The 22,402-nt window shown below is 47.1% G+C and overlaps 2 protein-coding genes across 3 annotated transcripts in view; one reads left to right on the top strand and one right to left on the bottom strand.

The window, feature by feature from the left end:
* The first annotated feature begins 197 nt into the window (after positions 1 to 197).
* Psmc1 (proteasome (prosome, macropain) 26S subunit, ATPase, 1) lies at positions 198 to 9,907 on the top strand. The gene is made up of 9 exons (XM_013015465.1): positions 198 to 292; positions 3,395 to 3,519; positions 3,732 to 3,917; positions 4,076 to 4,204; positions 5,241 to 5,337; positions 6,083 to 6,272; positions 6,653 to 6,804; positions 7,259 to 7,413; positions 9,556 to 9,907. The coding sequence occupies exons 2-9, from the start codon at positions 3,460 to 3,462 to the stop codon at positions 9,688 to 9,690; spliced, it is 1,104 nt and encodes a 367-aa protein (XP_012870919.1). The 5' UTR covers positions 198 to 292; positions 3,395 to 3,459; the 3' UTR covers positions 9,691 to 9,907.
* A 1,245-nt stretch (positions 9,908 to 11,152) lies between these two features.
* Nrde2 (NRDE-2, necessary for RNA interference, domain containing) overlaps positions 11,153 to 22,402 on the bottom strand; it is a 38,771-nt gene continuing 27,521 nt past the window's right edge. The window contains exons 8-14 of one of the 2 annotated variants that reach the window (XM_013015447.1): positions 20,394 to 20,514; positions 19,273 to 19,448; positions 16,906 to 17,292; positions 14,970 to 15,898; positions 13,926 to 14,064; positions 11,930 to 12,001; positions 11,153 to 11,470 (exon numbers count right to left, since the gene is read on the bottom strand). In XM_013015447.1, the coding sequence (XP_012870901.1) occupies positions 11,345 to 11,470; positions 11,930 to 12,001; positions 13,926 to 14,064; positions 14,970 to 15,898; positions 16,906 to 17,292; positions 19,273 to 19,448; positions 20,394 to 20,514 (1,950 nt within the window). In that variant the 3' untranslated portion in view covers positions 11,153 to 11,344. The other variant, XM_013015454.1, reaches the window with a different exon arrangement.

Raw genomic sequence — 22,402 nt, 5'->3', positions numbered from 1 at the left:
CAGGGCCTCAGGCATGCAAGGCAAGCACTCTACCACTGAGCCACCTTCCCAGCCCTCAAAGGCAGTTTCTAATAGCATTCTAAGAGATAAGGAAAATTATACCACCTAACTATAGATGGTGGTAAAGCAGGACAAAAAATGTGTGTTTTATGATTCCATTGACTTTTTTTTCCCATGATCTTCTAAAAACCCAAGGACAAGAAAAAGAAATATGAACCTCCTGTACCAACTAGAGTGGGGAAAAAGAAGAAGAAAACAAAGGGACCAGATGCTGCCAGCAAACTGCCACTGGGTAATGCCATGACTCCTTGTTGCCTTCAGTTCCTAGTTGAAACCATCTCTTTGCAGTAGCTGGGAGTCGGAAGGGGAGACAGGAAGTAGGTGTCTGTGGAGGTGCTAGCTCTGTGATTGGACCTATTCTGCCTATCTTGTGTGTGATATTCCTCTAGGTTGACATAAAAGCTATACTTTATTTTAAAATACAGTATTACATAAAATTTCTTTAAATAGCTAGCCCTAATGTATCAAAAGTATAGGTCATTTTGTTTTGCTCTGTTAAGAGAAGGTCTCACTATGGAGCTCAGGCTAGCCTCAAACTGCTAAGCTTCCTGCCTCAGCCTCCCAAAGTCTGGGACTGCAGCACCAGTACAAATGTATAGTTTTAGATCACAGACCCAAAGTGGAACTTGAGCTACTCTGAAATACTGTTTCATGAAATGAAGTGTTACTGTATTAAAATTGGGTTGCGATGCCTGAACTTAATACTTTTCCATGGCTTCCTGATGCACATAGACTGCTGTGCTCTGACTCAGCCCACTTCTCCATGCTTTCCACGCGGAGGCCTTGCTTCTTACCCTTGCTCACTGGCCATATTGCCTGCCTGTGGCCTGTGACTGCTCTGTCTCAGGGCCTTTTCCTCTGCTTACCATGTTCTTCCCCAGGTCCTTCCTGTGGCTTCCTGCTTCTCCCCCAGGCTTCAGTTCAAATTTAATTTAATATTTAAGAATACAGGGAGTGGGGCTGAGACTGTGGCTCAGTGGTAGAGCACTTGCCTTGCATGAATGAGGCCATGGTTTCGATTCCTTAGCACCACATAAGCAGGAAAAAAAAAAGCTGGAAGTGGTGCTATGGCTCAAGTGGTAGCGTGCTAGCCTTGAGCTGAAGAGCAGAGGGACAGCACCCAGCCCCAGAGTTCAGGCCCCACGACCGGACCCCCAAAAAAAAAAAGAATACAGGGAGTCAGACAGTAATACTAATTCTACTGTAATGTGACAATATGGTACTGGTACAGAACGAGATGACTAAGTCAACAGAAGAGAGTAGGAAGTTCAAGAGTCCAGTCATCTAGATGCAGTGTCCCATGCCTGTAAAATCCAGCTGTTCATGAGGCTGAGACCTGAGCCAACTCAGGAAGAAGATGTGATACTGTTTATGTCCAATTAACCACCAAGAAGCTGGAAATGGAAGTGTGGCTCCAAAGATAGAATGCTAGACTTGAGCACAAAAACTCAGAAACAGAGTGAAGGCCTTGAGTGTAAGCCCAGGGTAGGCACACACCACAAAAAAGTCATGTCACATGGATAGTTAGTGCATGTTCCAAGTAAAATTTTCAATTCTGTGGAGAATGGGGAAGGTTACTTAATAAAAATGGCTGGCATTGGGCTGGGAAGGTAGCTCAGTGGTAGAGCACTTGCCTTGCATGCCTGAGGCCCTGGGTTCATTTCCTCAGCACCACATAAGTGAAAAAAAAAAAAAAAGCCAGATGTGGCGTTGTGGCTCAAGTGGTAGAGCGCTACCCTTGAGCTGAAGAGCTAAGGGACAGTGCCCAGGCCCAGAGTTCAGGCCCCACGACCGGACCCCCAAAAAAAAATGGCTGGCATTTATTTTCCATCTAGAAAAAATAAAATTAGATCGATTGTCTCATGTCAGGTGGATTACAAATATACATAAGGAAATAGATGAAAATTGAGGAATATATTTAACCTTAGATGAATAGAGGCCTTCTGAAGTAGACGGAAAATTCCAGAAATCATAAAAGAAAAGCTTGATAGAAATCTGCCAATTCATATGAATGATAAAATTATTTTGGGGTATGAGTCTTCAAAACAAAGGCAAAAGAAAGAATGTGGAATATACTTTGCCAATGTGTAACAAAGAAAGTATCTCTGATACTGCAGAATCTGTATGCACATTCTAGCTGTCCACAACGCTGTATACATAGTAGGCTGGCTGGGCAGCACATGTAACTTCTTATTAGTGTATGTGGGAGAAAAACAAATGGTTTGGGGTCAGTGGCTTTTCCTCTCTTTCTCCTCTCCCTCCCTCCCTCCTTATCTCTCTTCATTTCTTTCTTTCTCTTTCCTTTCTTTTTTTTTTGGGGGGGGTCTGGTCGTGGGGCCTGAATTCTGGGCCTGGGCACTGTCCCTCAGCTCTTCAGCTCAAGGCTAGCGCTCTACCACTTGAGCCACAGCGCCATTTCCTGCTTTTTTCTTTTTGCTTATGTGGTGCTAAGGAATCGAAACCAGGGCCTCATGCATGCAAGGCAAGCGCTCTACCACTGAGCCACCTTCCCAGCCCCTTCTCTTCCCTTTTCTTACCTTGCCTTACCTTTTTTCTTTTCTTCCTTCCTTCCCTCCCTCCCTCCCTTTCTTTCTCTCTCCCTCCTTCCCTTTCCCACTCACTCAGGTACTGGGATTTGAACTCAGAGTCTTGTGCTTGCTAGGCAGGTGCTGCACCACTTGAGCCCTAGCCCCTTCTTTTCCTTTAGTTTATTTTTCAGATAAAGGCTTGCAATTTTGCCCGGTGCTAGCCTCAGACTACCTGAGATTATAGTCATGCAACCTCATCTGGCTTGTTTGTTGAGATGAAAAATCTCAAGAAATTTTTGTCTCTGCTAGCCTCAAACTGCAGTCCTCTCAGTCTGCCTTCCAAATGGTTGGGACTATAGGGGTAAGCCACCTTGCCCAGCCAATGGTTTCTTTCTTCTTGAAGCATATAGACTATTCTGTTGAGTCAGGATTGGTTATTTTACACTGCTTATTTAGCCATAAACCTTGTCCCTATTTTCAGATGCTTGGTTAGAAATTCTAGAGCCTATGTCTCCTTTTTGTTTTAGTATATGAATGCTTAAAGTTAACACAATTTGGATGTTTTCAGAATCTTTCCAGCTAAAATGAGCCGATATTAAATTCCTGAAATTTTTGCTTAATTAAAAACTTTAAGTTCCAAATAGAGTAAAACCTTTTGGGGGGGGCGGGGGGCATAAAATAAGTATTTATGTGTGGTTCCAGTAACACCCAGATACTGTAATTTACATTAGTGGAAAAAATCCAAGTTTATTATGTAACCATTCTTCAGCAAGGTCTTCAGTTAAAACCTTATTGTTTAATTGCAGTGACACCTCACACTCAGTGCCGCTTAAAATTACTGAAGTTAGAGAGAATTAAAGACTATCTTCTCATGGAGGAAGAATTTATTAGAAATCAGGAACAAATGAAACCATTAGAAGAAAAGCAAGAGGTAAGAAGAGAAGTTACTGTCTTTTTTTTTTTTTTTTAACAAAATGAATTCTACTTAGAACCTATAACTACCCATAAGTAAATGTGTTCAAGTGACTGGACTGTGCCAAGTTTTATGAAGCCTTCTTAGCTACCTTTGTAAATCTAGTACAGTCAAGATCCTCTGCCATTTAGGTCTAAGCTGCTTTTCGTTTGTGGAACGTTATTGTATAGGAGGAAAGATCCAAGGTGGATGACCTGAGGGGGACCCCGATGTCAGTAGGCACCTTGGAGGAGATCATCGATGACAATCATGCCATCGTGTCTACATCTGTGGGCTCTGAGCACTACGTCAGCATCCTTTCATTCGTGGACAAAGATCTGCTGGAACCAGGCTGCTCAGTCCTGCTCAACCACAAGGTGAATTGCTACGTCTCTAAGGGCGCCATGGAACTTTGTTCTTCCTCTGAGGTCCATCCACCCGTTCTGTGGCGTGGTACTAAGCGGTGCCGGGGGTGGGGAGAAGAGCTCTGGACCCGCACTGTGTGGGGTCTGTTAACTTGTGCTGTTGTTGCCAGGTGCACGCAGTGATAGGGGTGCTGATGGATGACACAGACCCCCTGGTCACAGTGATGAAGGTGGAAAAGGCTCCCCAGGAGACATATGCAGATATTGGGGGCTTAGACAACCAAATCCAGGAAATTAAGGTATGGTGGGGCACCAGCACTGCATTTTTAAGACTTATGATTATTCCAGGTAGGGCACTTTTGACGTGTTACGTACACTTGTTTTTCTTTATTGGTCAGACCAGTTACTGACTCAGAGCTTACCAGTTGTAGAGTTCCTTGTTTGTTAACACTGAGTTTGATAGTAGAAATAACAGTAGATTACGTGTTCCTGCATCAGCTATAGTCTAATACTTTCCTGTGTAATGGTTAGTGAATGATCTAGGTGAAGACATGTTACTTCCCATCGTGCTGACTTTGACACTACCTGTACAAGATATAGTGGTGGGGTATAGCACATAATCCCGATCTTCAGTGGTCTTTGGCATTGGTGTATGGCTGTGGGTCTGTAGACTTCAGGTTCTTTGATCCCTAGGGAATTCATTCAGGCCATCACAGATCTCCTCTCAGACAGTTGGAAATATGTACTATCTCCCGAGGGGGATAGCCATCAGGAAGTCCTTCCAGGTCCTTTCTGTTGTTTGATCAAGAGGGTGAATTTTAGCTTTCTTAAGACACTCTTGCACAAGAACAGCTTAAATGTTGCTTAGGACTGACTCTATCGGAAATTAAAGAGAGACACTAGGTGTAACTTAGAAATGTGATGGCTAGCCGGGCGCTGGTGGCTCACGCCTGTAATCCTAGCTACTCAGGAGGCTGAGATCTGAGGATTGCGGTTCAAAGCCAGCCCGGGCAGGAGAGACCGTGAGACTCCTATCTCCAATAAACAACCAGAAAACCGGAAGTGGCGCTGTAGCTCAAGTGGTAGAGCGCTTGCCTTGAGCTGAAGAGCTGATGGACAGCACCCAGGCCCAGAGTTCAAGCCCCACGGCCGACCAAAAAAAAAAAAAATGGCTTCGAAGAGCTCAGGCGGGACCTATGTCTCTTCAGCTGCTGCGTCTGAGCTTAGGACATTTTTCCTCACTGTTGGTACAATTGAGATCTTCTCATGATGTTAGATAATGCTAATAATTTTAGTAAGAAAGCCTCATTCTTACCAAGTGTTTCTCCTCTGTAGGAATCTGTGGAGTTGCCTCTCACCCATCCTGAATATTATGAAGAGATGGGTATAAAACCCCCTAAGGGAGTCATTCTCTATGGTCCACCTGGCACAGGTTTGTTCTGTTTGATGCCGTACACACTCAGCTATTGATTTACTTATATATCTGTCTCTATATCTACCTAGATAGTGCTGGAAATGAACCTAGCCCTGGCAAAGTCTATACTCCATCATTGAGCTACATCCGTTAGTCCTTTTTTTGAGACAAGTTCTCACTGTGCAGCCTAGACTGGCCTCAAAACTCACAGTTCTTCTGTCTCAGCCTCCCAGATGCTGGAATTATTAGCGTGTGCCATGATGCCTAGCTCAGCTCTTACCTTGAGCAGCAGAATTGATTGTTTATAATTACTAACCTGACCAGTGAGGACACTACAGTTCCCTAGTTTAAGACGGAGGCTGAGACCTAAGGATCACTGTTTGAAGCCAGCCTGGGCAGGAAAGTCCATGAGACTTATCTCCAGGTAGTCAAGAGAAAAGCTGGGAATGCAGCAAAATGCAGCTTGTGGCTCAAGCGGCAGAGTACTAGCCTTGAGCAAAATGATACTCTGACAGCACCCAGGTCCTAGTTCAAGCATCAGGACTGGTGCCAAAAAAAAAAGATTTTTTGACATTGTCATGAGGAGTTCAGAAAAAGTTTTTTGCAGCGCTCAGAATGTGTCAGTGGATTAAGGCGGCAGTGTCCAAACGCCCAGTAGAAGCGTACTTTCAACGCTGCAGCCTCCCACCTCAGCAAGCATGTCTAACTTAGAATCACACTGAGGGCTTTTTCCCTTTTTTTTTTTTCCTTTTATCTAAAACAGGTAAAACTCTGTTAGCTAAAGCAGTAGCAAATCAAACCTCAGCCACTTTCTTGAGAGTGGTGGGCTCAGAACTTATTCAGAAGTACCTAGGCGATGGGCCCAAACTTGTACGGGAATTGTTTCGAGTTGCAGAAGAACACGCACCATCCATCGTGTTTATTGATGAAATCGATGCCATTGGGACCAAAAGGTACATTTGCCCTTACCTATTTTGTGTTACCCAGAGAGAAAACTGTACAGTTCTATTCTGGGAATGATCTTGGCTCTTGAGGTAGCAAGCTCTTGCTGGATTCTTAGGCTCTGCTCTCCAGACCAGATGATTGCTCCCCAGAAGCTGGGAGCACCTAGAAATCAGTCATCTGTGACTAACTACAGCTTGAGCACTTACTTCCTGAGTTAAACCATCAGGACTGGGAACATGGCCGTTTCTGCCTTTGAGGGTCACTGTCAGGCTGGCAGATCATACACAAAAAGGGAGTGGCCATGGGATTGAGGGTGTATCCTGGTGCATCTTGCAAAACTCCCCTTTGCATATCACATGGGGCTTATTTTTTTCTCTCCTTTTCAAAGGTACGATTCAAATTCTGGAGGTGAGAGAGAAATTCAGCGAACCATGCTGGAGTTGTTGAACCAGCTGGATGGCTTTGATTCAAGGGGGGATGTGAAAGTTATCATGGCCACTAACCGGATAGAAACTTTGGATCCAGCACTGATCAGACCAGGTTAAATTTGCTCTTGTTTCATCACGGAGAACTGATGTCTGTATATTTGTGTTGTGTGTTTGGGGGGAATTATAAAATGAAACATAATAGCAAATATAGTAAAACTTGAATAGGTTGAGATCACAGTCTGTGCAGATTGGCACTTTGAATTCCACTCTTCCATTATAGGCTTTCTGTCCTCATAATAAAGACTCCCTTTTAGTCTAAAGAGCTAAAGAATAAAGGTCTAGCCTTTGTCAGTAAATACGCTATTCATGAACTGCTCCTTTATTTCTATAGGCTTTTAATGGATGAATTCAAATGTAGAAATTTACACAGTACAGAAACGATTGTTTGCTTTGTAAGGCTTGAATGTCATTCCACAGATGTTCCACATCTGAAGGATGGGTGTAAGGGGACAGGATGAGGCTGGGTCCATATGGCATGTGACTGAAGGCTTTGTGCCTGCCTGCAGGCCGCATTGACAGAAAGATTGAGTTCCCCCTGCCTGATGAGAAGACAAAGAAGCGTATCTTCCAGATTCACACAAGCAGGATGACGCTGGCTGATGACGTGACTCTAGATGACTTGATCATGGCAAAGGATGACCTCTCTGGGGCTGACATCAAGGTAACTAGGCTGAGCAGACTCATCTCTGGAAGTGTGGCCCATCTGTTAAGGAAGACTGAGCTCTTGGAGTTTGTTTGGGTCTGACGTGTGGATGGATATCTGATAGTTCAGTTGCCATTACCTGTTGGTTTACTTTACATTCAAGTGGTAGTTTTGCTTTTTATCTGAAGTCACTTATGATTCAAATTAGGAAATAACCCCAAACCCTCATAGCAACAAGGATAAATCACTGCACTAAACTTGTCTCCTCCCTGCACCAGGGCCAAGGTGACGTGCTTGTGTGTGTGTGTCACTTGGTCCCAGATCTGAGTCTGCTGGAGAAGTCCCCAGAGCTGCCACGGGGTCAGCACCACTGCATTTGTGCTCCTGCTTTGTGTTGTGCTGGGCTGTACCGGATTATAGCCCTTGATCACATCACAAGTCTTAGGAGTTAAGACATTTCTTCCCAGATGCCCAGGCCTGGCAGCAGTGAGTATAGGTCCTGAGCAGCACAAGGTCATGGCTGGGGAGGAAGGGGACAGGTGCATCTCCAGGCCAATGCCTGCTGATCCTTGGGATCATCCCATCAGTCCAATCAGTCCCATACTACCTTAGTGGTTTAGTCAGGGAGGAAAAAAACCTGTCTTCCTTATTTAATAGGAATTGTTTTCATTTTTACGGCAACTTATTTTGAAACTTAAGCCTTCAGAAAACAGTGTACACCATGGTATCACGTAGTTTATGAATGGCTGATGAATGGAAGGGGCTGTGCCACTGTTTCGTTGTGGCAGTGTTCCTCAAAGCTTGCAAATAAATCGTAGCTGTTTCTGTGCACAAACACGTCCGAGTTTTGGCTGGACCCTTCGAAGTAAATAACCTCACGTCTGTCACCAGAGAGAACTTTCAGGGCCGAAATCAATCATGCTTTGTCACGTTACAAGAGTTCTTGTTTCGTTTCACTTTGGGCAAGTAATTACTGAAAGAATAGTCAATTCTGTACTCTCAACTTACAGTACAGTAAGCCCACGTGGGAGTTTATCGCACATGGTTTTGACCAAGCCCAGCCGAAACATAGTATCTAGAGGCAAGTGGTAAGGCTTACCTAGCAAGTGTGAGGCCCTGTGCTCAAGCTCCAATATGGCACCTCAGGGGTAAATTCAAATAATCATACATTTATAAAACCAAAAGAAATTTCAAAGACAAAAGTTTTGAATTCCCATTTCTGCATCATGAAGCTCAGTTGATGAGAACAAATCCTATGTTATTAGCAGTTTGTGTAAATTGGGTCATCTGCCCATTTCCCTGTCCTCAGATGTGTGAAATATGCCTTCGTCAAAAGCAAGATAAAAAATTCATGTGCTATTTAGGTGAAAGGCGACCATTTAAGATTTGTTGGAATGTGGTGTGTCTTTAGCAGAAGTTAGGCAGTAACGGGAAAATGAATCAATCAATCATAGTACAGGCCTTGTTCTGAATGTGCATATATTTAGTGTTTTGTTTCCTCAATGTGGGGGTTCCTTGGAACCTGTAGATACTATGGGTTTCTCTTTTGAACCAGATGAGAAAACACGCGTGCGTGCGTGCGTTTGTGTGTGTCTGCCTTTGCTCTATTCTCTGTTTCCTAGTAGTATTCCCATTAATAAAAGTGGATTTACAGGAATCTATTGACTGGGAAGCCACTCAGCTTGTTAGAAATTGAGTCTTAGAGTCTGCCAGGCACTGTGGCTTTTGCCTGTAATCCTAGCAACTCAGGAGGCTAAGATCTCAGGATCACAGTTCAAAGCCAGCCCAAGCAGCAAAGTCCCTAAGACTCATCTCCAACTAACCACCAAAAAGAAGGGGGGGGAGGGGCTGGAAGTAGAGCTGTGGCTCAAGTGGTAGAGCACTAGCCTTGAGCAAAAAAGCTTAGGCCCTGGGTTCAAGTCCCAGATTGCCACCCCCTCCCCCCGAAAAAAAAAAAAGGAAAAACTTAGAACCTGCATCCCTGCTTCCCGACCAGTTATAAATATTGTTTAAGTCATTTCAGATCCTTTCTGAAAATCAATAATGTGCTTAAAACATTGAAAAAATAATCTGTTCCTAGTTTGTCTTAAACCTTATTTCAGAGCTCTCTAAGATAAAAATAAGCATTCTGCTTTCTGAACATAATGTTGTTTCTTTCAGGCAATTTGTACAGAAGCTGGTCTGATGGCCTTGAGAGAACGCAGAATGAAAGTAACAAATGAAGACTTCAAAAAATCTAAAGAAAACGTTCTTTATAAGAAACAAGAAGGCACGCCTGAGGGGCTCTATCTCTAGGACCCACAGCAGCCTCAGGAAGGTGCTGGCGTTTCCCTGGTCCTTCAGTGGGATGCAGTGAGGGCTGCCCCAAGGAATCCATGGGTCAGTTGGATTTTATTACAGAACACCCTTTGTTTTGGGAGTGTGGCTTGTAGGTTGCCCGTCAGGCAGTCTCTGTCTGCTCACTGTGCTGTGCTGCACTCTGTGTCCCAATAAAGTGTGCTTCTCACAAACAGTCCACTTGGCATCGCCACACTGAGGGCCCAGCTCTGGGGAAGCCTGTTGGAGCCCAGGCTTCATGGCCCCAGGCTGGGGGAGGGGAAGGGGGGGGAGAGAGCCCAGAGTCAGCCAGCTTAGCAGTGTGCTCTGGTCTCCAAGAGAAGCATTCATGTTGGTCTGGGGGAAGACATGTATGAATTTACTACCAGCATGACGAGTTACCATGGACTCAGCTTAATGCACATTTCTCTCAGTTCGAGATCAAAACCAGGGTAGGGTGGGGTGGGGAACTAGCCTGTCTGCAGGACTGTGTTCATCTCTGAAGACCAGAGGAAAACCTGTTTGCTTGCCACCAGCTAGGGGCATTTCCTACCTTCAGAGGCCGCTCTCCAGCAGAGCAGGGGTCAGGTCCCTCAAAGCTCAGTCAGGACTTGAGCAACAAGAGGGTTTTCAGAGAGCACTTTCTTCCTGGCTGCTGACACCTGGGGAGCAGGACAGACCATCTGCCTGCCTATAGAAAGCCACTGGTTCTTGAAGCCCTTTCTCTGGAGAGACATTTTAGAGAGAACTGATAGCTCCCACTGCAGCAAGTGGTTGGCCTGTGCCAAGGGCTACCATGTCTTCTCTTTTGGAAGTAAGACAACAAATGTGTATTGTAAGTAGCACCCACAGAGCAGCCCCTTGTACCTGACACAGCAGAAGCCACCTGAGCAATTCCTGGTCCCCCGCAGCTCAGCAACACATGTGGGCCCTGTGTCTCTCCAGAGGGAGGGAGGGAAGAAGGGCATTGTGTAGAGCCAGGTTGGGTCTGACCCTGTGGTGTGATGTGATGAGCACTTCCAGAGAAAATAACCAGCTCCTGACAAACATGGGCAACGGTCCTTTTGCCTTGGATGAGCTCAAAACTCTTTGCCTGCCCACCACATTTGTCTATGAGTTGGGAGGAGTCTCAGTCGTCTTTCAGACTTTCCTGTCGCCAACTGAAACAGAACTTTTTTTTTTTTTTTTAATCTAAGGTTCTCTCTCCATCTCTTTTCTACTCAACATCTACCCAGAGCCAACCCTTGATAGTATAGCACTCGATGTGAGGAGCTGCTCAGGCACTGCCCGCTTGTACAGGCCATTCCAGGTCCCCAGGGTAAGGTCAGCACTGAGATTCAGGGGGCAGCTTAATGGAAAAGCAGGCAGCACTGAGAGCTATCCACAAGGTGGCAGAACCAGAGGTGGTTGGACAGGACCAGAGAGAACAGGAAGGCATGTACACCTTAACCACAAAGATTTCATTGCCATTGGTATGATTCAACTCAACACATGTACACTGTCACATATATAATATGCAGAATAGCCTTTGTGTCATTTATACATCCAGACACAAATGACAGAAACACTTGTAGTTCTGTGCTCCATCCCACACGATCCCTTGTTCTAGAACCACGCAGCTGGCAGCCAGGTTCTAGTCCTCCAGCAGGAGCTCCAGCTCCTCCATGGGCATGCGCACTCGGAGCTCCTTCTCAGTCATCAGATCCAGGATCTCCTGCAGCTCACCAGGGAAGTATTCCATGGCATCCATGTACAGCACCTATCGACAAAGAAACACTTAGCCTCACTGCCAGTACTTGCCGAGTATGGAAGAGCTCTGAGAACAAGGCGTGGGGCCTTGAAGGTGCCCTCCATTCCCCTTAGCCTGCCCCTTCTGCTCAGGTTCCATACAACTACAGCCAGAGCGGCAGACACTGCAGACACCGTCCGCTTGGTCAGGTGTCTCCTGACTGGGCTGGGACATGGAGCCCAACTGGGAAGATGGTGGGAAGCTGGAGAACCATAGCTGTATTCCAAAGACCTGCTCCAGGGCAAGGAAGGGAGACAAGGCTCAGATTCCACAGGGCTCTGTTTCACTAGGAAAAGACCCTGGACAGGCTCAGGATGGGGTACTGCACTCCCAGAGCTAAGTTAAGTCTCAGATGACACTGGCTGGACTGAGCCAGTGTCTGGGAAGGGCCTAGTTCAACTGAAGCTAGGTCAGTGTTTTAAAACTCACCTTTGCCCAAGGGCAATGTTGAAGTGCTTTGTAGAACACACCTTTGCTTCTTTCTTTGTTTCCTAGGGAAACCTAAGGCAAGAGGACAAAGTAGGATCAATTGGAGACTAAGACAAAAAAAATCTGTACAATCTGCATGTGGTCCCCAATATTGTTGACCTGTGTGGGAAGTTGGCTCCATCAGAGTAGCTGAGGGGAATGGAGCCCAGCTAACCAGAGAACCAGCTCAGCCACCACAGCCAAGCCATCCACACAGCACCAGAGTGGTGATGTTTAACACTTGGGACTTTTTATTTGTCAGTCATGGGGCTTGAACTCGGCCTGAGCACTGTTCCTGAGCTTTTTCGCTCAAGGCTAATAATGCTCTACCACTTTGAGCCACAGCACCACTTCCTGTTTTCTGGTGGTTAACTGGAGTCTCATGGACTTTCCTGCCATTGCTGGCTTTAAACCTCCTTGGTCCTCAGATCTCAGCCTCCTGAGTACATGGATTACATGCGTTAGCCACCTTTGCCCAAATCACTTCTGACTTTGGAAGCCCTATGTCTCCTTTATTGGAGCTATTATATCCTGGCTGTAGTAACAGCACTTGAAATGAGGTTGTCACTGAGGTAAGGCTGATGACCTTGTGCGAATGAGGACATTTTGCTTTTAATCTTTGCCATCTTATGAAAATTATCTTTTAGAGAAATCAAACCACCAGGCCTGGGATTATGATAATGCAGAACCGTAGCATTCAGGAGGCTAAAACGAGAAGATCGTGAGTTTCAATGCAGCCTGTGCTACATAAGGAGACCCTTTCTCAAATTAAAAACAATAAAGCTAGGTGCCAGTGGCTCATGCCTGTAATCCTAGCTACTCTGGAGGCTGAGATGAGAGGATTACAGTTTGAAGCCAGCCTGGGCAGGAAAGTCTGTGAGATTTACCTCCAGTTAAATACCCACAGCCAGAAGTGGAGCTGTGGCTCAAGTGATAAAGTGCTCCTAGGCCCAGGACAGGGACAGAGGGAGACACACAGACACACACACACACACACACACACACACACAGATAACAAAAAAGATAGCTTTACTTAATAGGTTTTTATCTTATTAAAAGTAAGACTACACATCAGAAATTTTAGTCTTGGAATATTCTCTCTATACCTAAAATCTAGGGTGCTCTACGGAGTAGCATTCCTTTCTGAAATTAACTTCTGGGTCGCTTTTGCTTTAAAAAGAAAGTCTGAGACTATCCATGTTTTCAGCTGGTTTTCTCTCTAAGCTTGGTTATGGTGGACGACCTTTTTTAATGTTGGATTTGCAAGTATTTTATTCAGACAATTGTTCTATTTTCTTTTTATGCTGTGACCTTGTCTGGTTTGGGGATGAGGATTATCCTTCATGAATCTAGCATTCCTCTCCTTTCTAGCTTATGGAAAAGTCTGAGGAGTACTAGTGTTAGTTCTTTAAATGTCTGATAGACTTGGGCAGTAAATCCTCAGCTCCTGAGCTCTTCTTTGTTAGCAGATTATTACTGCTTAAATCTCACTGCTTGTTATAGGCCTATTTAAGTCACTTCTCCTATTTCAGTTTTGGAAATTTAAGTGCATCTAAAAGTGTACCACCTCTCAGATTTTCCAGCTCATTTGAATATAGTTTGCATTTCAAAGTATTTCCTCACGATCCTCAGGATTTCACTTGTGTTAGCTGTGATGTCCCCTTTGGGTCTTTTCCCTCCCACTTCTGGTCAGATTAGCTAGGGTGTAGCCATCTTTCTGGTTTGTTCCAACAAGGCTTCTTTGCCTGGTCTCTGCCAGCCACATGGCTGTGTCCTCACTGAGCCTCAGCCATTACTCCATCCGGGTCCTTAAGGATTGAACCACAGCAAGCTTGTGAGACTGGGGGTGTGAGGGCGAATGGGAGGCCCCCCTCAGCCTTCACACTTGCTTTTTTGTCACTTTTGAAGGAAAAAGTTAGAGCTGTCAAAACGAAATGGTGTCAAAGTATCATCTTACCAAAAACTTCAAGTACATCCTCCACAGCAAGGGGCACTGGCTGCCACTGTGGCTCCGCATAGCGTTCTCAAAGAGGGCTCGGATCCGATGTGTGAGGCCCGTCTCGGGGATGGTGGCGTGGATCTCTCTACCGCCCACCCTGTAAGACAAGGTGTCATGTAGCCCAGGCGCGTCCTCTCCCCTCCGTCGCTGCAGTATGGCGGAGGATGGCACCCTGCCCGAGCGTGTGTCTGGGGGCGGCGATCGGCGCTGCCGCTCCACACAGCCTACAGCACTGTCGGCAAACCTCGCCTATGATCAGAACGCAATCTCACGCTCTGGGAAGGAAACCCTTTTGGTTGCAAGTAGACAAAGTAAGACTCAGGCAGAGTGAGCAAAATAATGGAAGAAATAAGGAATAAGCAAACTGAAATACCACGCAAAGGCAGTTTAGCCTCGTTTATAAGGCTGCACTGAAATATCAGCAGAGATTCCACAATGAACAATGATGCCTAAACAATTACTAATCTGCACACGTAATATCCTCGATGGAAAGCGTGACACTTCAAGAAGCCTCGCAATTACTATGCACTGGTCTGTGCCAAGCACTGACCTCATTGGCACCTCCGGCTTCTTCATTATTTCACTGGCAGATGAGGAACCTGCTAGAGGTCAAGTGACTGACAGCCTGAGGCCACCCAGCACTAAGTGGCAGAGCCCACACTTAAGATCAGAGAGCTGACCTCCAGAGCCTGTGCTCAACTATGCTCAATTCAGCTTGAGACCCCCTGAGCCTCCCCCTGCACACAGAAACAGCAGCCAGGTTCCCAAGATGGCTGGCCCAGGAAGTCAGCCACCCAGCCTCTAGGGAGGGATGGGTCTACCTTCTAAGTGTCATGTTCCTCTATCAGTTATCTACTCTGTGATCCACTAGAGCACCACAGCAGGGGGTCCTGGCCTTGTGCCACAGCCACGGCTGTGCTATGGAGGCCTGGCAGACAGGAGGAGGCAGCACTCACTGCAGAAAGGCTTGTGAAGCACATGAGAGAGGTGGCCTGTAATTACCTCCGAACGGTCTCCACCAGGCTTTTCCTCAGCTTCTCCACTTCAATTGCAAACAACCATGGCTCCAAGTGTCTGGCAGACCTGGTGATTGTATCGAAGAATCTCCTGGTCTTGCTGGCATTGTGGGACTTACTCTGAATCTGTACATAAGACCGCCAAAGCAGCTGGTTGCCCGGATATAGCTTCAAAGCCTCCGAGAGGGCGTCTCGAAGTGGAGTCAGCGGGTAAACACTCACTCTCATGTGGAATTGCAGCAGACTTGTGTGCATCAGGCTGACAGCTTCTAGAACACTGCTCAAACTCTGGGGGTGGCTCTGGTCCTTCAGGCCAAGGCTCTCTGGAGAAATGGAGTCCTTCAGTTTGGCAAACACCTGTTCATATAGCCTCACAGCTGCATCGATTCCTATGGTCAAATACTGGAAGAGCATAAAGCACCGGACCAAACTACACAGGCAGTCCAAGGAATCGGCAGGAGCTCCATCAGAAACATGGCTCTCACCTAGACAATCCTGCAGTGCATGCTCGTAAGCCTTCCGAGCTTTCAAAACCCGAGTGGCCACTACCTGCCCAACATATGGCCCAGAGGGGCTGCTCTCAGTCAATTGGGTTAGTACATGAACAGCCCGGGCTGTGGCCGTTTCTCTGGAGCCTGGCAGCTGCTCCACCTCCAGCTCGGCATAGAGCAGACTGAGCTCGCACAGCTCACGGTCCTTCAGCTCACTGCTGCCTGCCATGCTGAGTGCTGTATCAAAAACCTTCCTGGCATCCTCTATGTTGCCAAGCAACCATTCCAGATGTGCATACTGCTTCCAGAGGCAAAAATTGTTCCGGTTTTCTGGCTCCTTGAGGAGATTCTTGGCTAGTTTTTTGCAGTTCTTCCCCTGTGACTTTAATCTCTTCTTGTTTTTAGTGTGCAGACACCAAATGACCTACATACACACAGAAGAAAAGAATGACTTTCAGTGCTCTAGAATTCCAGGAAACCAAACACTGTAACTTCAGGAAGCCCTGGCAATGTAAAGACGCCTGTACTTCTTTTATTACATATCTAATAAAACATGGAAACTCTCTCTGCTGAGAAAGAAATTGGGACTTTAAGGCTGCTATGCTCCAAATTTTCTTTTCCAAAGAGATTAGGTCACTACACTTTACCAAAGACACTTTTTTGGGGAGGAGTGGGCTGGGGGGAGGTTGGTTGTGAGACTTAAACTCAAGGCCTGGGCACTGTTCCAAAGCTTTTTTTTTGCTCAAGGCTAGTGCTCTACCACTTTGAGCCACAGCACCACTTCTGGTTTTCTGGTGGTTAATTGGAAATAGCAGTCTCATGGACTTTCTTGTATGGGCTGGCTTTGAACAACAATCCTCAGATCCTAGCCTCCTGAGCTTCTAGGATTACAGGTATGAGCCACTGGCACCCTCCTTCAAAGACACTATTTTAAAACAATCTGGTATATTTAAATTGTAGTAAGTAGTTAGCTGGAGAACTTTGGGTGTTAGGAGTCAATACTAAGAGTGGCCAGCAGAGGGCAGCACTCTAGATGGAGACTAATTTTTCAACAGATAGTTACAAATCACAGGATAAGTAGCTTATTTTCTCTATTCTAATAAGCCCTAAATCCTCTAACCCCACTTAAGCTTATTTTGGTTCTTAACACTAAGTGCCCGAATCATCATAGACATCTGGTAAGACAAGTCTTCACACAGCAGACAGCTCCAGTCCCTGAGATGGGGGCTGGTGCCTGCTAGCCTCCTCTTCCTGGAGGGTGGGGGAAGTGGAGGGAGCCATGCCTGAGGTGCCATCAGCAGTCCCTGAAAAAAAGGAAGGACTGGGACACAGTACTCAAAGGAGCCTATACTGGATCTGGTACTGGATCTGATACAAGAGAGAAGGCCCCACGGGAGGGGGAGGGGGACGGGGGAAGGGATGCGAAGTTACCTTTGCCATCTCATACCGCAGCCAGGAGAAGCAAAGTTGAGACTTCTGCTTCCCTGAGAACAAGGGCATCACGAGGTGGAAGACATTGCGGATGAACTCCTCGCCCTCTCGGTTGTGACCGCGGGTCCACCGCAGACAGCCCAACTGGTCCATGTGGCCAACACAGCTGATGCCCAAAAATGAAAAATCAAAGGCTGTCAAGGGCTTTTCATCGTAGAGTCCACTACTGAAGATGCTGCTCTCATCCATGGCCAGGTAAAGGCAGGAGGCCGGTGGGATGAAGCCTGAAGGCACGCCCAGGAACTGCAGGAAAGCCTCGATCAGCTGGAACTGCAGAGCCTGGCTGGAGAGTCTGATCAGAGACTGCCCAATATCATCAAACAGCACCTGCAACAAAGGCAGAATCCGGGACCTGTTTAATCAAGCTAGTAAGCGCCTCATAACTCTATGCAGTGTACTAATGAATCAACATTACTCAGAATAGATCTTAAATAGGAGCTAAGAATTCTACAAAACACAAAAGACAATCTAGAAGCTGGAGAACAGCCCCAATGGCAGGGGATGGGATGCCTGGGCACCCCCCCCCAATTCCCTGCAATGCTGGGCGGGGAGGAGCAAGGAGGGAGGGAGGGACCAAGAGGCTGAAGCTGACAGCTTTCCCAGCATCCAGCTAGAGTTTCAGAAAACCTAGTCAGGTTCCCTTAGAACGACACAATTGCTTTGTAGTTAGTTTGGCAAATTATTTTGTCTTCAATAAGGATGATTTACTATTTGTAATTTATTTGACCACAGATTACTTCAGGAAATCTGCTTGAGACAGACGGGCACAAGTAAGAAGGGAACAGGAGCAATGGAGTGTGTGACTAGCAACGAAAAGAAACCAATACAGTGGTGCATGTTCGCAGCTGATTTCATGTAGCTCCTTTTTGACATCCAGCCAAAGACACTATCCTTTGTCTCAAGGTTCTCTTTGGCTGGCTGGTTATGTCTCTCAGCAGAGGACCTCAGAACATAAGCACAGTAAAATGAGCAAACCCTCAGGCTTCCATTAAGAGAAAAAGCTAAATGACCAGATACTGCTCATAACAGCCATTTGCTCTGAAATCTGCTTCCAGGGGACAAACGAAATTCTGAACCTTGAAAAACAACTTGCAAGCCGACCATGAAGTCTACAGACTCCTCTAGTGCCAAGAAAAGATGTTGCCCTCCTCCATGCCTTCAGCTCCCACCAGGAAAGAGGACTCTGGGGTAGGTTCACACCCCCTGCTCTCCTCCCTACGTCAGGCCAGAGGGGGAAGGTGTCCCTGGAGGCTGCACCTCCTCATGCCCACTCCTCTGCAGCCTAACTCCAGCCTGGCCATCTCACGCATCACCCCCAAATGCTGGCACACTGCAGCCGTCAAGCTCCCATCAAGTATCTTTTCAGCATCCAGGAGCATTCCCACAGGATAAGCACTGTTCCAGGTACAGGTGACAAACCCTCCATCTAAAGGCACTTCACTTGCAGGGAGGGACAGAGCCTGGTTACCAAGAAGACATCTTGTTCTATTCACATCACAGGTCACACAGAAGCTAGAGCCAGTACTACTTTAAGGGCTGCAGGTGTTGACATAGCATTTCTTCCGTCAAAAGCTGCCAGCTACTTGGTACCCACGCCAGAGGGCAGGTGACACAGCACAAGTGAAGTGCCCACTGTCAACAGGGCAACACTCGCTCCCTCTCCATCAAGACACCGTGTGAGCCAGCTGCCCCAACATGGCCTCTACATCCTGTCCCTGGGGCTTCCAGTCCAATCTAGTTGCTGCATGTACATGTCCACAGACCCAACAGTGTGATGGGACAGTGATATAATTAAGGAATCTACGACAGTGATCCAGACCATAGAACTGCATCTACAGCCAGTCCTTCCCCAGGGTCACATGAAAACCTAAGTGGGGGCTGGGCGTTGGTGACTCACGCCTGTAATCCTAGCTACTCAGGAGGCTGAGATCTGAGGATCATGGTTCAAAGCCAGCTCAGGCAAAGTTCGTGAGACTCTTATCTCCAACAAACCACCAGAAAAATGGAAGTGGTGCTGTGACTCAAGTGGTAGAGCGGTTGCCTTGAGCTGAAGAGCTGAGGGACAGCGCCCAGGCCCAGAGTTCAGGCCCTACAACCGACAAAAAAAGAAAACCTAAGTGAATGACCTGGAAGGCCATCTCCAGAAGGGTGGCCGTAGGAGCCTTCTTTCCCTCTGGGGGATAGGATCTACACCAGGGGACACTGCTCCCCCATCACCGGGGCAAAGGAAATGAGCACGGGCAAGAGGAGGCCCCGCAGCCTCCTGGCGGGAGTGAGGTCAGGTGCCCGGCGGCACAGGACACTTGCCTGTCTCTCGGGGTCCTCACAGTCGTCTTCCATTTGCTTCTTGGTCTTATCAGGGCGCCAGGGACGCCAGTGCCTCTGGTCCCGGGAACGCTCAGCAGCAAGCCAGATCTGCCACCGGGGCAGAGTCTTATCTTTGATTTCCTGGTCATCTTCTTCTGGCTCATCATCATCCTCATCTAGGCAAAAGTGTAGGGGAGGGGCATGCCTTCAGGTGTGTCTCCAAAGGTAGAGCGCCTGTCTAACAAGTGTGAGGTTCTGAGCCAAACTCTAGTATTACTCCCCCGCCCCCCACAAAAAAATATATATCAAAAGATTGTATGGCTTTGGACAGGCAGACCTAACAACAACAGAATAACTAGAAGTAAAAGTAAAACATGAAGAAGAAATGCAGAATAGAGTCCCAATTACCTTCTAAATGCTAAATGTGTCAAGATGGATTTGAGAAATTAAAAATAAAAACAAAGATGATTATCAACCTATTTTCTAGATACAAGAGAACCATCCATCTTTTTTTCCCCCCTGTTTGGGGAGGGGGAGCTATTAGATTCTTAGAACTATACTAAATTCAATGCAAGAGTTTCTGTAATCGATACATTGTTAATTCCAAGGGGACACACAGAGCCCTGCCCTGATAGTAACAATCACCGTTCCACCTTGTTCTCCAGTGTGGATCTGTAAAGCACTTGGGTCATGTGGAATGACAGTGTAACGCATGCTAGTTAATCCTTTTGTAACACTCCTTAAAAAGCAATGATTTTTCAAAGGATTTGTTAATCTATACATAGCCAGAAGAACAAAAAGTGTTTTAAGTACACACTAGAAAGGAATGGGGGTGGAAGCTATAACAAAAGCTTGCTTCTTATTAGAACACATTGATAAAAGAAGCTCAAGTCTGCAGAGCGTGGGAGAGAGCGGTGCTCAGACTTGAGGGAGGCAGACGCTTTCAGGCGGCCCTGGGAAGGAACAGCCTAGCCTGCCTTGACATCCACTTTAATGTATTATTTTACATTCTGATGTTTGTAAATGTCCTTACGTTACTAATAAGCAGTGTTTACAGTTAAACAAATAGGAAGACAACAGCATATCTACCCTTACTGGGGGGGTGGGGGGGGGAGGCTTACCTGGGTTGATGACCACCCAGCCACCCCGTTCCTGCTGGTGCATCCAGGCCCGCCAGCCCCGGGCGCCCTTCTCCCCGGCCCGGGGCTCCCCGCTGTCCCAGAAGGGCTCAAAGAACTCCACCTGTGGAGGTTTAAAAGACCCCAAGTGAGGCCCACTATGTACAAAACTGCTGAGCACTGGGCATTAGAAGCTAGGACTCCTAATGTGTGAGTCAAAAGCAGCAAAAGAATCACCTGGTTCAGTGGGCCGCCCATGACCTCACCCTACCTCTGTGCATGCTGGAAGCTGGGCTGGACCTGGCACAGGCGAAATGATGACTTAATCTTCAGGATTAGGTCACGAGAAGCCAGGCCTAGGTGTGGCAATGGGAGCCTGCAGCTGGGCATGAGCACTAACTTCCTGGTTCTGATCCTGCCAAGGGAACTCACCAGGGACAAGTGACAGTGGCACCGTCCTTGGCGCCTCTCATGCCGCCGGAGCCCTAACAATACCTGAAGTCATTTGTTGTCAAGACCTTTTGAAGGGAAGGAAACTCACCAACTCGCGCGTTAGTAACTGTTTATCTTAACAGTGTGGTGCTCAGCGCTTATTAAGGCGTCAGTAGGTACTGTGGGCACAGGGCATCCATGCACATGCGAGGCCTTGCGGGCCCTCCTCCACCCCCACCCCACCCCCATCTTCAGGACACTAGGTCCTGGAAACCAGCTCACTGGAAATAAATAATTCCCATGGAATGGAAGGCGAGCACAGCGCTGAGCAGGAATGTGATCCGCTTATCAATTGGCAGCAGGACTTTGAAAGAGAGCCAACAACCTACTCTCACAAAAGCTTTTCCAAGAAATCTCTTGAGGACAAGCAAGTTCCCAACGGGGACATCGTGGGCCGAGGGCCCAGGCCTCCACTCCCTGAGCCTGGGCAGGGCTGCACGCGCTGACCAGCATGGTCCCTCAGGAGCCAGCGAAGGGCATGGCAACAAGGGTGTGATGGGGCGTGAGACTGCAAGTGTGTGCCTGTCACCCCAGGAAGGGGCTGGGAAGACTGCTTGCTCTTCTTAGGTTTGCCCTTGTAAAAGTGATTGGAGAAAAAGAATAACTTCTACAACCAGTGTGGTTACTCCACGGGAATCCGGACCAGTGATGCTGATGCGTGGTGGTTACCATGTCTCTCAGCTACAGAGGCAAGGGGGACACTGTTGCATGAGAAGCGTTGCTTCAAAGTTGTCCTGTGAAGGCTGGGAAAGCCAGGCGCTGTTACTATTTGACATCACAGAGCGGTGGGCCTCAGGGCATCAGCTATGGGCAGGGTCCTCTACCCACCAGCGAGGTCCTGGGGACAGCCAGCAGGCTTAGCAGAGAGTGGGGGGTGGGGGGGTCAGCGCTCACAGTTCCCTGGCTAAGAATCACTTCTGGAGCACATTGTATTCTTAAAATATAAGAGCATGTCCTAAAATTGTTTGACCTGGTGGTTTGGTAAGAACCTGTCACAGTTATATTAATGGGTATGAGTCTCTAAGCCAACTTTGTTTAGAGGTAAAATTATGATAAAAATGGTTTATACTGGCAATTCATGAAACTACCACATGATGGAGTCCTTGCCCACACAGAAAGACCTTTCAAGCTATTCTGCCATCTTCCTCCCTGCCCTCCTGCAGGGCAGAAAACTATTTCCTTCAGTGGAAAAAGGTGTCAGGTTATCTTACATGAGTAGCGCTGAGATGTTTTTATTGTTGATAACACTGCTGACAATGTTCACTGTCATCTAAAAGATGAACCCACCTCAGTGAGGCCTGGTGTTGACAAGAACCTATAGATAACTTCATCTGCAACTCAGGCCAAGACTGCAGGCAGTGGGAGGCTTCACTGTATCAGCAACACAAGCTCCAGGGCATTCAAGAGTGATCCCAGGTCTAAGTGTGCCATGCCCCCTGCTCCCCTGACTAATAGCGAGGACCTGCATTTAAACCAGGGCCCAGGTATAAAACTAAGGCCATCGCTGAGGCTCTAGATTT

This window comes from Dipodomys ordii, unplaced genomic scaffold (assembly GCF_000151885.1).
Source record: "Dipodomys ordii isolate 6190 unplaced genomic scaffold, Dord_2.0 Scaffold2, whole genome shotgun sequence".
Taxonomy (NCBI): Eukaryota; Metazoa; Chordata; class Mammalia; order Rodentia; family Heteromyidae; genus Dipodomys; species Dipodomys ordii.
Note: the sequence above shows the minus strand (reverse complement) of the source record. Positions and strands in the feature narration are given on the sequence as shown.

Coding starts and splice junctions, on each gene's coding strand:
- Psmc1 (XM_013015465.1), top strand. CDS start 3,460: ATGGAGGAAGAATTTATTAGAAATCAGGAACAAATGAAACCATTAGAA. Junction 3,520..3,731: donor CATTAGAAGAAAAGCAAGAG/GTAAGAAGAGAA, acceptor GTTATTGTATAG/GAGGAAAGATCCAAGGTGGA. Junction 5,338..6,082: donor CTATGGTCCACCTGGCACAG/GTTTGTTCTGTT, acceptor TATCTAAAACAG/GTAAAACTCTGTTAGCTAAA.